The sequence below is a fragment of the Synchytrium microbalum genome (genome assembly GCF_006535985.1).
Source record: "Synchytrium microbalum strain JEL517 chromosome Unknown SmJEL517_scf0006, whole genome shotgun sequence".
Lineage (NCBI taxonomy): Eukaryota > Fungi > Chytridiomycota > Chytridiomycetes > Synchytriales > Synchytriaceae > Synchytrium > Synchytrium microbalum.
The window spans coordinates 11,313-26,543 of NW_022158355.1; the positions used below are offsets into that span (position 1 = coordinate 11,313).

The following is a 15,231-nucleotide window of genomic DNA, read 5'->3' on the forward strand; positions in this document are numbered from 1 at the left end:
TCGCACGAGATCACACCTTCTTCAACACAAATCCATCAAACAACCACGAAAGGAATGCACAATCGACGACCAATGCAGCTGATAGATAGGAACCTCTTCACTATATTCTAGATCTTATGGAATTTTTACATTACATTACTTTGAAACCTGATTATAGGTATAGGATGGGGGCATGTATTGACCCATCTGGAATGGAACATACTGTATTATATAACACACCAACACAATTCAATCTACTAGTATAATTTGAATGAAATTGTTTGCTCAATATGAAATAGATTTAACAGTGATTAAGGATGCATATGCTGTTGGTATGTACTGCCGTAACTTGTCAATCATAGGTCCAACCGACTGAATGTCGTGTTTCGGACAGTATTTTCCACGCTCGTCCTTGACGTTCCCAACAGCCTGATCATTCCAATGACCCAAAGCAAACAGTGGGTTTGTGTCTGCTCGACCACCATTTTCCAGGTCTATAATGACCCATGTCATTCCATGAGTTCTGATCACATTTTCCCACCTCACTAACCCACAGAGACACAGTCAGTATCAATCTACCCGGTGCATGCAATAAATATTGATCATTACTCACAATCTCTGTGCACAAGAGCAGCCCGGTGTAAACTGCGTAATCCTTCCAAGATACACTCAAACAGCTTTGTAGCTCCCAAGCATTTGACGGCGGTGAATGATATCTAAGTGGCTGAAATACAACCCGATAGGTATTGTGTTGCATTGAGGGCCCAGCGTATGAGTGTATGATGTATGGTGTCTGCAGCTGTACCATACAGTTCTTTCAAAGTCTAGTAAAACCACAATGAGTATTTTTCATGGAAGTGGAGCCTTGAAATAGTGGGCTTACCTCCAAATCCGAGTAAATGTAACCATCAAAGTTCTCAATCTTCTTTTCAATTTTATCATCATAGAGAATCAGCGTGCGAATCTAGGACCGCAGGAATACTGGTTAAACTGACGACTTCTGTACCAAACCGTAAACACTTACAATTCCCATTTCTTTTGATAAAACTTTCACATCTGGTTTGAAAATACTTAGGGGTAATCCTGGGCCTTGGTCCTGCTTGTAGGCTTGAAGAACTCGAGAGTAATTCATCATGAATACAGCTGCTCTGATGCGACTGCTAGGAGCCTGCAGATTGAGAAGCGGAATAACAACTTTGAGGGCTTTTGTCCTATCCAACGAGAAAAACCTGGAAATATGGAACACTGGGATTATCAAGGGTGCCCTCCAAATCGAAGCGTACACTCACTGCACAAGCTTTCCATTAGTAGCAGTACACAAGTACATGGGTAGTTGTCCATAAGTTACGATCCACCAGTTCGTATCTTTCTCAACAAGTTCATCGCTAGGATCGCCTAGCCCGACACCAGTTTTCTTTTCTTCACTCTTGTAAACCAATCGACCGTTCAGCCATACACAGACGTCAGGCCGTTTTAGGCGAAGAGTAGCTGACGACGCATCAGCTGTGTCTCGATTGTACTCTACTACCAGTTCCGACAGTTCACAGAAGTACAACAAAGGGCGCAACAGAATACAGTCCCAGAAGAAATGGTCTAATGACACGGACGTCTGTAAGCTTTAACGAGCGCTGCAGAACATGACAAATCTCGACTTACATAGGCTCTCGCTGCCATTATCAGGCATGTCCAATTGGCGTACAAAGTTCGACCAAATATGCAGCCATGGTTCTGGAGCAGACTTATCGACCTTGACATAGTTCAGTTGCTCCAGGTCTGCTGGATCTCGAAACCATTCTCTAATAGGAATGAATTCGGTAGGAGAGCTTTTCAGGAATGATATAATGCTATCGGTCTCAATGGGCCCAGTATATCGAATCAGAACACTCTGTCTCAGACCAGAAAGAGAGAAGGCTGATAGCATGATGAGCGAACGAAGAATAGTGAGTCAAACATGTGACATTCAAGCATCGACAGAACTAGTGAATGAGGAGCTCACCTGGTCTTTCCATAGTAAAAGACATCCTACTAACAGGTGGAGCGGGCCTCACCACTCTCAATGGAGATTTGGCAGATGTTGTAATGGCATTCAATGATGTGTCGGCCTCAAGTGGCGTGTTGCATTCTGCATCCATATATACATATAATAGACTTGATTTAATACCATCCAACAGAGTATTGAAGTCTTCATGATTGATAGCAAAAAATGGCTCGATGATGACAACACGCACACCGAATGGAGCTAGTTCAATCCTGAGAGCATCAGAAAATGCTAAGAAATTGTTGAAAAGGTGTTGTCAGAATGAGGTATTAGGCGTACAGAAAAGGGAAATCAAAACAGAATAATTACCTTCACCAGCATGTTTAGACGCTCAATACGCAGAAATTCCACCTGATGTAATACGCCCCGCCACACTCGTTATGTTGATAATACGTGGTGCCAAGGTATCAGGACGTTTCTAGTGACAGCTGCGATAAATGATGGGGGTTGAACCAGATGCTATTGATGTTCGCTACCTTGACATGTAATCGTAGAGAAGGAGGAAAAGCTTTGGTCATTTCCACCATGCCCATAAAATTGACGTCCATAACTTTCCGGTAGGCTTCCATAGGCGTCCACTCAACAGATCCTCCGTAGCCAATGCCTATAACAGAGCGGAATTGGTCAGACCAGATATTCAATAGATCTAATAATTTGAGCCAGCTGTCTACCAGCATTGTTGATCAAGCAGTAAATTCCTCAGGCTCGTTCTTGACAATGGTTTGGCGAAGGTTCTCAATGTCGTCGGACTTTGTCACATCACAACAAATGGGATGGATGCCTTTCAGTCGTGGATCACCGAGGGCAGAAGCTTCAAACTCCTTGACAGCCGCAGCTGTGAGACAGCCCGAGTAGACTTTCCTGAAAGCGATTGTGACTTAGATGAAAACACTACAACATGCAATGGTTGATACTACTCACCAACGACGTTTTGCGAATTCATAGCTCAAAGAATTTCCAAACCCAGTATCACAGCCCTAAAAATTGAAAAATCGATTGGTTTTTGGTCATTTGACGGTTATTTTGATGATACTCTTACCGAAATTACGACGGGACCTTGAGGCACTTCGATACTGTTAGGTCCAAACAGCCAATCGTAGAGCCCAGAAGAGATGATTCCAGCCGTCATTTCTCGAGATTAATATGATGTATCTGCCGAAGGCAAAGCTTTTACAGAGTTTGGAACTGTAGTCAAACGCGAAGAAACCTTCAAGCTACATAGATGCAATTCATGAAACGTTAGTACGTACCTGTTGGATGATATCTCAGCTCTGGCTTCCTCTTCTATGGTTGCGCCTTGCCTATTGTGTTTTTGGACTGGTGAAGCTCAGCCAGGGGAAACAGTTATTCAGCAATTCAAGTTCAAGTTCAACTCGAGTTGCTGAAAAGGAGCAGCAGAAGACAGTGATGTCAGCCTTTGCGGTTAACGTCTCTGATGTGGTGCTTAGGAGCATTGAAGGTATGATGCACTTGAATTTCATATTTGAGACTCGCTGATGCTTACTCCACACCCCTTACCAGATATTGAAAAGTTCAAAGCTCGACAAGGTAACGAATGATTTAGTATTGACTTCCAGAGAGACGCCACAGATCCATTAACGCTATGGGCGAACTTAAATAGATAGAATTGACCAGCTCTTGGCCCCTTTGGACCAATTCACCGTGTTTGTGAGGACAGAAGACAGAATGTGGAGCTACATCAATATAGTTCCCCGAGAGACTGTGGTTCCTCGGGGATCGGGTCCTTATGAAGATGATCCATATCAAGAACAGCACGCAGCTCGTGTCGTCCAGGTCGACAAGGACCAAGCGACTCTCATCGTGACGACGACGGGCCGGGACAACACCCAAATCGCCGGATGCGGCGTTCACGATCCTGTAGTTGCGATGAGATGGCTATCAAGAAATATCATTGCCGTTTTGGATACTCCCAACTTCACCTCAGCTCGAATGCATGCAAAGCTCAAGCTATGGGATATCGTGGTAGGGCGTCACGTTGTGAGGAACTCTTGACTCTTTACTGAATACCACACAAACACTGCCCTTGAACAGTCATCATCCTGGGTCACGATACAGAGTTTTAGCCATCCAGTTCCAGAGTTTCCGCAGATTCTTGCTCGGTTGGCGGATGACGCACTCTTATTTTTCAGCAAAATGGTGGATGCCGGCACGCGAAGTATCTCGGTTTTCGTAAGTTGCCCTTAATATGTCAACATTCCATTCGCAGTTTTTTAACCACACTGATAATAAAGGATTTGAAACTGAAGAAGCACCTGTCTCCCATTATTATGGATCATGAAGTGGTCGATTTTGATGTGAGATGCAGAAATGGACAGGTGTATCTTATTGTAGAATACAATCCGAAAGACCGACCCGATCCTCATATTATTGCCAGCTTGTACGACTGGCAGTCTAAAGAATGCCTGGCGTCTTATGTGAGTGTTGATGCAAACACCCACATCAGCCTAGTGTCTCGTGATCAATCATTTGTACTCGGGTTTGTCGACAAATGGGAAACATTTACAGGTCGACGTATCAGTAATCAAGAAACTGTGGATGCTAAGATAGAGAGAAACAGGGTACACGAACCGCATTCCCTCTATAGCTTTCTAGAATCTGAGACTACAGTAGAATCGTTGGCTGTTGTGAACGACATGGTGTATTTTTTGTCATCTGACTCCAAGCTCTTCCGAGTCACGGATGGCTCGACTCAGCAAGTCCCGACAAACGGAGATATTTTATGTTTGAGTTCAGATGGAAAGTACTACTGTCTCTGTACGCCCAGACCAGAAGCCCAACCTTTGAACGAGCTCGCTGAAGACGAGACCGAGGCTGCTGAGGCAGAGAACGATTATGACGGCCGGTTTATGCAGATAATGGAACGGATGTCCTGGAATACAAGGCTGCATTCATCGTACTTTGGTGGCGGAATTCAAGTGCGTAGCACTAACAACAACCAGGTGGTTTCTGAGTTGGAATATACAGGTGATATCAAAGATCTTATATCTTCTGGTTCTTTGCAAATGTTGCTGACTGATGACGACACGATGTCGGATGAGAGGACCCTTTTTGTTTTACGAGGAAGTGAGCGGAAGAAAGAGTTGTACAGTCTGCCATTATCTATATCCTTTGCCTGTTTTGGCAATATCACCGATAATGAGACGGTGCTCTTTGTTTCAAATTCCATGAGAGTCACCCATACGAAACTCCAGCTCGTTGATGATCAATGGAACTCGTCTGACAAAGGCAGTGATTTCCTGTATGATAGTAAATTCGTCAGCTTTGATACTCTTTTGTGTCTAAACTTCGTTAAAAATCAAAACCACGGATTTCTGCTTGTCATTGACACAACTTTTTTCTATGTAAGTCATGAAAGTGGACTGATAAAATATCATGTTTGTTAACAACTGTCTTAACAGGTTTTGGACTTTCCTTCCTATGATCTGAAACAAATCGGGTTCTCTGATGGACTGAAGGGAGATACGGAAGTGACAAAGGCTTGCATTGGAAAGGCTCGCAGCCGAGTCAATACAGAATCTATTTTCGGGGGCTATGAAGATACGGTTGGTCCGGCGTCAGACTCTATGTCACGCAAAGTGGTGGTTTTGGACAAATGTGAGTTTACGGTCTCTTTCATCAGACTGCTGTTGACAAAATTCAATTCATAGCACGAATGCTATATTCGTACGAGATCGACACGGAAAGCCGGAGCAACGTATGGGTGATGGTGGCAGCTCTGCAGAAAGTTGAGGCAAAAGCGAGCATCGTATTTGAGCACCGTATGGAGCTCTACCTCAAAATCTTGAAACTAATTATGGACCAAATCCTTGAGCATCCGGTATGTTATTGCTCAGAATTCATCTACGTATTTAAAAAATCAAAACGCTAAAAGTCGCACTTGTATTAGTATTTGGCATCCCAAGTTCATGAAGGGAAGTCATTGCTGTTGACCCTTTGTGAAATTGTCAAGAATGGTGATTATCTACTCCCCTTGTTCAAGGGGGAGAAGAGAATCCTGTTTCCCTTCTATACTTTCAAGATACAGCTAGGTACATGAAGAATTGACTTTTATTCAATGAAAATGCACTAAAATGTAGCTCCATTCCAGATAATTTCGAAGAAAAGCAGTTTCATTACCCTTATGTGTCGGAAAACCTGCTCCAAGCCGTTATTCTCAGACCAATTACCGAGCCCCATTCTTTGGTCAAGAACTCGACAAATTTAGTAGACACACTTTTAAAGAACTTGCGTGACGACATATTAGGCATTCCAGGGGTGAGTGGGATTCTCAAAAATATTCAACACTATGTAGTATTGCTAAGCAAATAGCAGGCTTACACCTGCCTAGAATGGTTGACTGGCATGATCAACGCTACTTATCCTGATCACCACGCCGGCTTAAGAGACCTTTTCAAGAGTCTTACGAAAGTCAAAGTCACAGAAACTGCGTTTGATCGACGATACCCTCGGTCGATGTCTCTCCAGATGTTGGTCGACACTGAAGGAAGTCTTACGCAAGATTCTTGGTTTACGCATATTTACTACTTCATTCTTGGGAATTCAAATCCTTCGATTGTGGGATCAACAAACATGACCTGGTTTACTCAGTTATTTTACACAAGTCCTCAGCCTTCATATCGTTATGTAGTTCCCTTCTTGGGAATATTGAAACCGCGTCATGATGGTGGTCTTGTAAGTAAACTCTATTTTCCCTATTGCAAACAATCACCAGTCTGTGTCTTTTTTAGTCGGAATTCATGCAATTGGTCAAAAATGACGTAGCAGATATTCTTGGTGAATTAGAATATGAAGCCTTAACGCTTGTTGCGTGGAAATTGTAAGCGATTACTCATTAGTTCGATGGTCACTTTAGCTCACTGAAATAATACACTAGTTACTGGTTTCCCTATTTCATCAAGGGATTGATGGATTTTATTGGCTTAATTTTGCTTGGAATTGCTTTATACGACTCCTCGGCGCCCTCTAATACTCTGCTATTAGTATTTTTGGGTTTTACAATACTCCCTAATCTGATCTATTCTGTGATACTTTCGCTGTATTTACGGGAACGCTACATTTTGCGTATTTTTTGGTTTTTGGATGTGGCAGCTACCATCTATACCTTTGTGTTAGTTTGTGTAGAACTAGCAGTAGACTTGGATGGTTCCAATGTGTTAAGTGGGTGCTGGTCGATTGGGTTGCTATTGTGGTATTTTAAAGTCATCTCTTATCTGAGAAACATGTCTTATATTGGAGGTGTTGTTTCTTCGGCATTGAAAAGTATAGCTAGGGTGTTTCCATTATTGGTATTGTATAGTGTTGCATTTGTGTCCATTTCTCAAGGCTAAACTAAAGAATATACTTATAGGCCTTTCTTTTGGCAGTGGCGTTGGCATTTGGACACTCATTCTTTGTTTTGCTTCAAGCTGATCCTGGAAATAATATAGGATCCAACACATTTAGCACTTATGTCAATTCTCTGAGGTTTGTCGTTTTGTTTGACTTCTTTTTGGTACCTATCTAAACAGCAATTTCTTTCCACATTCTTTATAGATCAGTTTTCTATGCCACATTTGGAGAATTTGCTGCCATACAAAATCATAATGAAAATTGGATTGCGGTAGCGATGCATGCATTGTTTCAAGTGATGTTGTCAGTCTTGCTGCTCAAGTATGGAGTTTGTTAACTTTCCGTTTGTAGGATCACCCTTCAACTAATCCTTTGTTTTAGTGTCATCATTGCAGTTTTAATTAACGTGTTCGGTAATCTGCAAGCATCTGGACAATCCTCCATTTTAATTGACGAAATTGCTCATGCATGTTTAGAGATGGAAGTTTTAGTAAGTCTCGTCACACTTTTGTTTGGGAAAAAGTACTTAGATGCCGTTTTCTCACACAGATATTGACAATCTTTCGTCCACTACGGAAAAATGTCGTCCTGTTTCCCAAATTTGTTTATTACGAAATCCCCATCGATCGTTTACTGAATGATGCAACCAGTCTGGCAAAGCTGTCTAGTCAAGTAGCTTCCATGAAACTGGAAGTGATTGAGGCAAATTCAAAATTAGCAAATGAGATTCAGAAAATGCAAGAAAAGCTTGATAATAGTTTGGTGCAACAAAGTGAGGGAGTCAACAAGTTAGTAGCATTATTGCTTTCTTGGTCTCCTAAAGTTTCCAAGTTGACTACAACGAAGGAGGGAAGCAGTACTGCTGATGAGAGCAAGGAACATGCTGATGCTGTTGAATATGATATTGAGGAATAGCAATAGACAAGACGAAATCTGCGCTCTTTTCTGCTTTCATATTCAAATCGTTTCAGTGTGTGGTGTGTAGGTCCACCGTTACTAGGCGAGAGGCCATACTCCATACACGAAATGTCAGCGAGATTCTAATGGTACTGATGACACCAGACGACGGGTATCTACGATCTAGCGATCTGAAATGAACGACTCGGTAACGGCAACCTTCACCCCAGACCACTTGCAAGTCATATAACGCGTGCGATAACTTTCAAAAAATGGACAGTTTTTGAACAAACTTTTGATCATATGAGGGGGGACGTCTAAAACACAACATATTACATTTTCGGACTAGGAAACAATGCGGGTAACCATCAATCATCAACACGAGCAGCACAAATAGGCAATCTACCACCAAGTTGGGCTCTTAAAGTATGGAGTAGCATCATTAGGGAGGGTGCAGTCTCGACGCATCCCGTACCATATCAAATTGTCAAAAACCAACCCTACATGTTTCAAGTACGAGTTTTGTTAGTACATACGTCTGGAGCCATTGAGCATTGTTAATATATCACAACTCGTCTACGTACCAAGTAGGTAATAATTCATTGATCCACACGACATTAGCCGAGCCGCCGATCTCGTTCTTGACAATGGTTTGGCGAAGGTTCTCAATGTACTAGGACTTTGTCACATCAGAGCAAATGGGATGGATGCCCTTCAGTAGTGGATCACCGAGAGCAGCAGTTTCAAACTCCTTGACAGCCGCAGCTGTTAGACAGCCCGAGTAAACTTTCCTGAAAACGATTGAGCCTGAGATGAAAACACTAAAACATGCAATGGTTGATACTCACCAACCACGTTTTGCGAATTCATAGCTCAAAGAATTTCCAAAACCAGTATCACAGCCCTATAAATTGAAGAATAGATCGGCATTTTGTCAGTGGCTTGATTCGAATGCATGTTTTGATGATACTCTTACAGAAATTACGACGGGGCCTTGAGGCACTTCGATACTGTTAGGTCCCAACAGCCAATCGTAGAGACCAGAAGAGGTGATTCCAGCTGTCATTTCTCGAATTTGAGCGATTTCTAGTCGAATTTGGAGATTTGTGCGGTAGCTCCAATAAAGTATGCAAGATCTATAAATGAAAAGCAAGAATGTTAGAGCTGTTGATCAATCTTTTGCAAGAAAACAACCGACAAGGACAGAAAAGCCTTTGCCAAAAGTTGCTGACTTTGTTGGTGCTTGTTTCGGCAACGTAACAGAACGCAGGATGGCCAAAGTCATTCGTAGGTCGAACGATAAATACTGACGTACCCGTTAAATGAATCTCTCCTCTTCCTTCGTTCTATCGGATAGTTAGGAATTTGGTCGGTCAAGTTTTGATTTTCTACCACCGCACAGCGAAAAACACCGGAATACTCAAGTTGTAGATTTTCAGTACCCGCCTCTAGACTTTGGCCATTTTCGCCGGCATTATCGATTTGCTCCTTGGTTGAAATTGCCTGGGAAATTGCTAAAGTCGCGCAAAGGCGCAAAGCAGAGTCTATCGATATTTGTGACTTGAACACCTTCCACTGCTAGTTCAGCAGCACGTCCCAACTCTTCAACAGCAGCAGATTGATCGTTTGCCCTGTCAGCAAGTCGCTTATAGAGCTGAATCCAGAGCACTATAGTGTCGCTCATTGTTTTGTATGTTTCCACGAGGGTAATGATTACAGTTATCGGCTATCGAGCATGTCCAAGACAAAGTACATACTGGTTTAGAACTGCAGGGACCGCATAACTCAGATACTCCCTTGATTAACGTCGCCCAAGCTCCCTCTTCAATTGATTCCATGTTCAACTCACACGTTGCAACGTCGATTCATCAAGACTGAATTGGTTCGATTCCTCGAATATTTCGCTCGCTAGTAAAGTGTAATCAAGGATGCTCTCCTGTTTCGTTTCTTGGGCAAGCTGCTCCGGATTTTGATTTGGATCTTTTACAAAGCACGTATTTATCTCTTCCCACTTGTTATGATTACCTTTATTATCGGGTCGATGGTAGCTGCTATTGATGTTGGTGTTAACGCTATGGTTCTGGTAAAACAATGGTTCATCTATTCGCCAGTAATATGGTTTCTAACGTCGAACGTACGTCAAATACACCTGCAGATGCCTTGAGTCTAGTGGGCATCCATTACCACCGTTACAAGTGCATACTATGAAATCAGACCAGCCAAACGCGCAATTTCCAACACCTTTGGATCACCAGGAAATCCACATTGAAGTTCTGGTTGAATTCTGCAAATGTCCTTTCTGGCCATCCTAGCGTTGCCTAAAGGCACCATCTGTCCTGTTAACAAACACACCTGTCAGACGCGTTCTGAGCTCAACGAGGGTGATCCAGGCTTGAAGCTGCGTACAAACTGTCGTTTATACTCAGAAATTTCTGATCAGCGACCTTCGTGGCACGTCACTCCATCCCTTCATTGCGAACAGCATCACATTTGTCAAACTTTTACGAAAACTTCTCTATATTGCAAGCAAGCACTTGAAACAAGCAGGAGACTGGGCTAGAAGTGTTTGCATCAAGTCATAATCATCTCATTTCAATAGGCTATCAAAGCTACATATTCAAGAGACTTGCCACATACATAGCAAATGGACCGTCAACCCAACAGTCCTCAACCTCCCAAACGAGTCATGTCTACTCTAGTATTATCTCGTCCAACAAGTACAATGCCAATGACTTATTCCAGACCTAGTGTCGCTCTCCCTTCAACTTCTCCTACTGCTCCTCATCAAAGAGATTCACTGATGCACTCCATCAACGAAGACCACCTGGTCTCTCCCAGTAAAGCCAAAGGCCCAAAGAACCCATTCGATCAAATCTATAACACCCCGTCTGCTTGGAGTCAAGGAGCTTTTGTCACTGCTGCTGTTGAAAGGAAGAAGAAGAGACGTGTTCAGTGGTGGTTGATCCTGGGGTTGGCCTTGTCTGTGCTGTTGGCTATCATTCTTATTGTCTTCTTTTGCTTCCCTAGAAGCCCAAGTATGCATCATCATCGATCTTTGTGACTCTGATGTTTGGATCGGGTGGTCGATCCATGCTCCTGAGAATTTGATGATCTCATATTCAAAATCACTTAGCTATTCATGTGAGATCAGTCCGAAATTCGACTGCTTCTCCACTGGATTTGGTCAAGCTGCAATCAAACCCTGCTATGGCTTCATTCAACTTCTCTATGGGTGTACGAGTCGACAGCTCAAATTGTAAACCTTGTGATGGAATCGGATACTCCTCACAATAAGCATTCACATATTATTAAACACCTAGATCTCACTACAATTATTGACGAAATGACGTGCTTTGCATATCATCCACTCCAACAAACTACTGTGATTGCCTCGTCATCATTCACGAAATTCTCGGTGCCACCTCAGTCCTCCAGGAATGCAAATTCGTCATTATACATTCAACTTGTATCACCCGCATCGTCTGGAGCAGCTATTACAAACTTCTTGGCAAGTTGCGGCTTGGTTGGAATCAATTCAAACCAAAGTGCTACAACGCCGACCACTGTCGGTGTATCTGTGGTTGATAGGCCACGTAGTAGACTCATTTTCAATTGTGCTGCTGTATGGACCGTTGGTGCGACCACTCTTCGAAATGAATTTGGTAAAAAAGTTGAAAGGGTTGGATTGCTGCTTGCATTGCGAGGAATGGTCGGATGACATTGGACTCTGAACCCTCGCAATTTCATACTTAGGTTCCACTCTGAATTTCAACTGTCCTGTGCACTTGGAGGGTATGCCAAATCTCAACAAGTCGTTCGTCTTTTTATCATAACCTCATCACAGAGCCTGGCCGTGTATACAAAACCCATCACGAATGAGTAGGAGAGTATAAAAGGCTGTTATCGTAATGTAGATAAAGATAAGGAAAGTGTATATCATAGTTGTGTAAATGCAAAAGGGATTGTATATTGCTCTTGTACAATAGAATCAAAAAGTACCTTATGAGCTGTGTCTCGATGTTGAAAAAGTATGCTAACTTCAATGGCCAACAAAACACACAAAAAGACGTAAATATGTTATGGAAGAATATTGAAGATTGTATTTTGGCGACCAAACCTACGATTAATGAATCACGATGAACAGAAAACAATAAAAGTCACATCATTCCACCCCTCAGAACTTCCTCCTATTGCCCTCTCCCAAGTCACAGATTTATGAACGAATTTAATTCTCGTTCTTGCCTCCAGAAGTACTGGTACTGTTTTTAGCATACTGAGCCTGCAAAGCTGGTGGGACACATATAACGATTTCGTTCAATTGCTGAGTACCAGTAGTAGTATTGGCAAAGTCAACCAACTTCATACCACTCATGGTAACGCTTTGAAGCGTTCCAGACGGAGCCGGGACATTGAGAAGGAAGGTCTGCTTGATTTTAGGTGCTCCGATCTTGTTTGGGTTGCATCCTGCGGTGGTGGCAGCTCCTGATACGCCATTGGTGGTGATTGGAGTCACAGTGGTTGTGTGAGCAGCGATGTTGTTGGTGTTGGTTACATCGACGTTCCAAGTTGTGCCTTGAGGGGCTATTGTTCGGGAATGATGTGTGAGGTTGTGATTTGGATAGCAGAGTTGCGGAAAACTGATTGATGATTCAATGGTATTAAAATTGCATGTTACCTGAGTAGGTGATGTACATGCTGGTGTACGCTTGCAGACGAGGCAAGTTGATCAATGTCTTTGCATTGAAGACGATGCTTGCAAATCCGTTGGCATCTACGGTTGCAGTCATGGCTGAACCAATACAGGTCTGAGATACTATGTCAAAGTTGAGAGTATGTTAATACTCTACAAGGATTACAAACTGTTGTGCAAACGACTTTGAGTGATAATCAGCAGTGTTCAAACGAGTCAGACGATCAACATACCACCAGTCGGGCCACCAGGGCATGTTGCAAGCATCTCTTCAATGTCACCATTGTTTGCTTTATCGCTGCACCCATCAGGTAAAGCGATCGTGTTGTACTTGTCGTAGGGATTGGCTGGAGCAGGAGTAGCGTTTGCACTGACTGCTAGTAACGACAAGGCAGCAATGCTAGTAAAGGTAGTAAAATGCATTGCCTTGTTTTCAACGTTTAAAGTGATTCTTGGATTGTTGTTTGGTTTTTTTGGTGGGAGAAGTGCGAACAGGAGAAATTGCGTATTTGTAGATTTGCGTTATGGCCACACCACATAACAGTTTGTAGGGGAGAATTTGTTATTCATATGACCACACCAAACAACAAGTGGTACATCCGTGGAGTTTGTGGCCATAGACATCATGGCAGATGAGGGAGCTTTCCATGATACTTCTTCCGAGACGATCAGTACGCTGGGTCCAGGTTGTATTAGATTCTGCTATATGTACTTCAGGTTCGATAATTCGTGGTTTCTTTCCCAATATCAAGTCAGAGCAGTCCAAGGAAACGTTGTATGGTGACTTACAATTTTTGCGCCAAAGGCATGAGGTAGCAGTGCCGACAGCTGATGTCGCTGTAAATCGGCAACCACGTGGTAGGAGATAAAAACACAAACCCCATTCCCAAAGACAAACAACAACCAACACACAGTGGATTTATAGAAGAATGGTGAAGAATGTATTTTGAACAGCAAAACTGTAATTCAAGGAGGGAAGAGTGCACACCACCACCAAAGTTTAAGCCCCGCTTTTGGGCCCAGCTGTGCTGGTACTGTTTTTAGCATATTGTGCTTGAAGGGCGGGTGGTACGCAGATGACGATTTCGTTCAATTTCTGAGTACCAGTAGTGGCAGCAAAGTCAGCCAATTTGACTCCACTCCAAGTTACAGACTGGAGAGTACCAGTCGGGTTTGGGACTTGGAGAAGGAAGGTGTTCTTGACCTTCTTCGTCGTACCAGCCGGAGTGACAGTAGTGGTACGAGCCGCTTGGCCATTGGTGTTGGTAACATCGACGTTCCAAGTCGTTCCTACTGGAGCTAGATATTAAAAGAGAAGGAGATATGAGAGATATGGTGGCTGAAACTTCCCAAGTTGCAAGTTCAGTTAAAGATTGGACATGGCTATCCAGGAGCAATCAATCAAAACAATCAAAAGGCTTACCTGTGTACGTAATGTACATGCTAGTGTAAGCCTGCAAGCGAGGAAGGTTGATCAAAGTCTTTGCATCAAAGACAATGGTGGCCATTCCACTGGCATCAACCGTGGCCGTCATAGCCGGACCGACACAGGTCTGGCTGACTATAGTACAGAGACGAGTAGTAGTCAGTGCAAAAAGACCATATTGTGCAAGATCGATGGACTACAGGCAACAAGCACGTAAAGTGAGGACAACGGACAAATCGAAAGCAAACTTACCACCAGTAGCGCCACCAGGGCATGTAGCAATCATCTCTTCAATATCTCCAGAGTTTGCCTTATCGACACAACCATCTGGCAAAGCGATGGTATTGTATTTGTCATAGGGATTCGCTGGAGCAGCGTTTGCAGTCATTGCCAACATTGACAAAGCAGCAATAGTAAACGCATGGAAGTGCATTGTATGAAGCGTTGATTCAGTTTAGACTGCTCGTTGTTTGGGTGGTTTTTTTGGGTTGATGGAGTGAGAAATTGGTCGATTTTTATGGCTACAAAATCGCTTTTCTTTATGGCCACAAACCACTCGGGGCCTAACTGAAAAAGAGGTGCAAACCAGATTGGATGATATGATTCCTCATGGCTCTACCTAAAATCGATTTCCCTTGAGCAACGTGAATAACAGCTTAAGCGTATGAAAACAAGTTTGCCATGGTAGAATACTGATATATCTTCTTTTGCTGTGTTCAGTTTCGATATTCGACGCTCACACAAAGTCCATATTCGAAAAACACACATCTCCAGCGAACATACTCCATTCGGGCCACCAGGGCAAGTCACAATCATCTCTTCTATGTCGCCGCTGTTTGCCTTGTCGCTACA

The 15,231-nt window shown here is 43.0% G+C and overlaps 2 protein-coding genes across 2 annotated transcripts; one reads left to right on the top strand and one right to left on the bottom strand.

The window, feature by feature from the left end:
* Positions 1–264: 264 nt before the first annotated feature.
* On the bottom strand, positions 265–3,146 carry SmJEL517_g01672 (uncharacterized protein; the record flags this gene model as incomplete). The annotated part of the gene is made up of 12 exons (XM_031167600.1): positions 265–524; positions 593–695; positions 863–943; positions 1,004–1,190; positions 1,269–1,572; positions 1,636–1,890; positions 1,976–2,248; positions 2,369–2,435; positions 2,494–2,621; positions 2,817–2,878; positions 2,939–2,994; positions 3,057–3,146. The coding sequence occupies 12 exons, from the start codon at positions 3,144–3,146 to the stop codon at positions 265–267; spliced, it is 1,866 nt and encodes a 621-aa protein (XP_031026264.1).
* Positions 3,147–10,907: 7,761 nt separating this feature from the next.
* On the top strand, positions 10,908–12,096 carry SmJEL517_g01673 (uncharacterized protein; the record flags this gene model as incomplete). Its single annotated transcript, XM_031167601.1, has 4 exons — positions 10,908–11,298; positions 11,397–11,519; positions 11,584–11,925; positions 12,017–12,096. 4 exons carry the CDS (start codon positions 10,908–10,910, stop codon positions 12,094–12,096), a joined length of 936 nt encoding a protein of 311 aa, XP_031026263.1.
* Between the last annotated feature and the right edge of the window lie 3,135 nt (positions 12,097–15,231).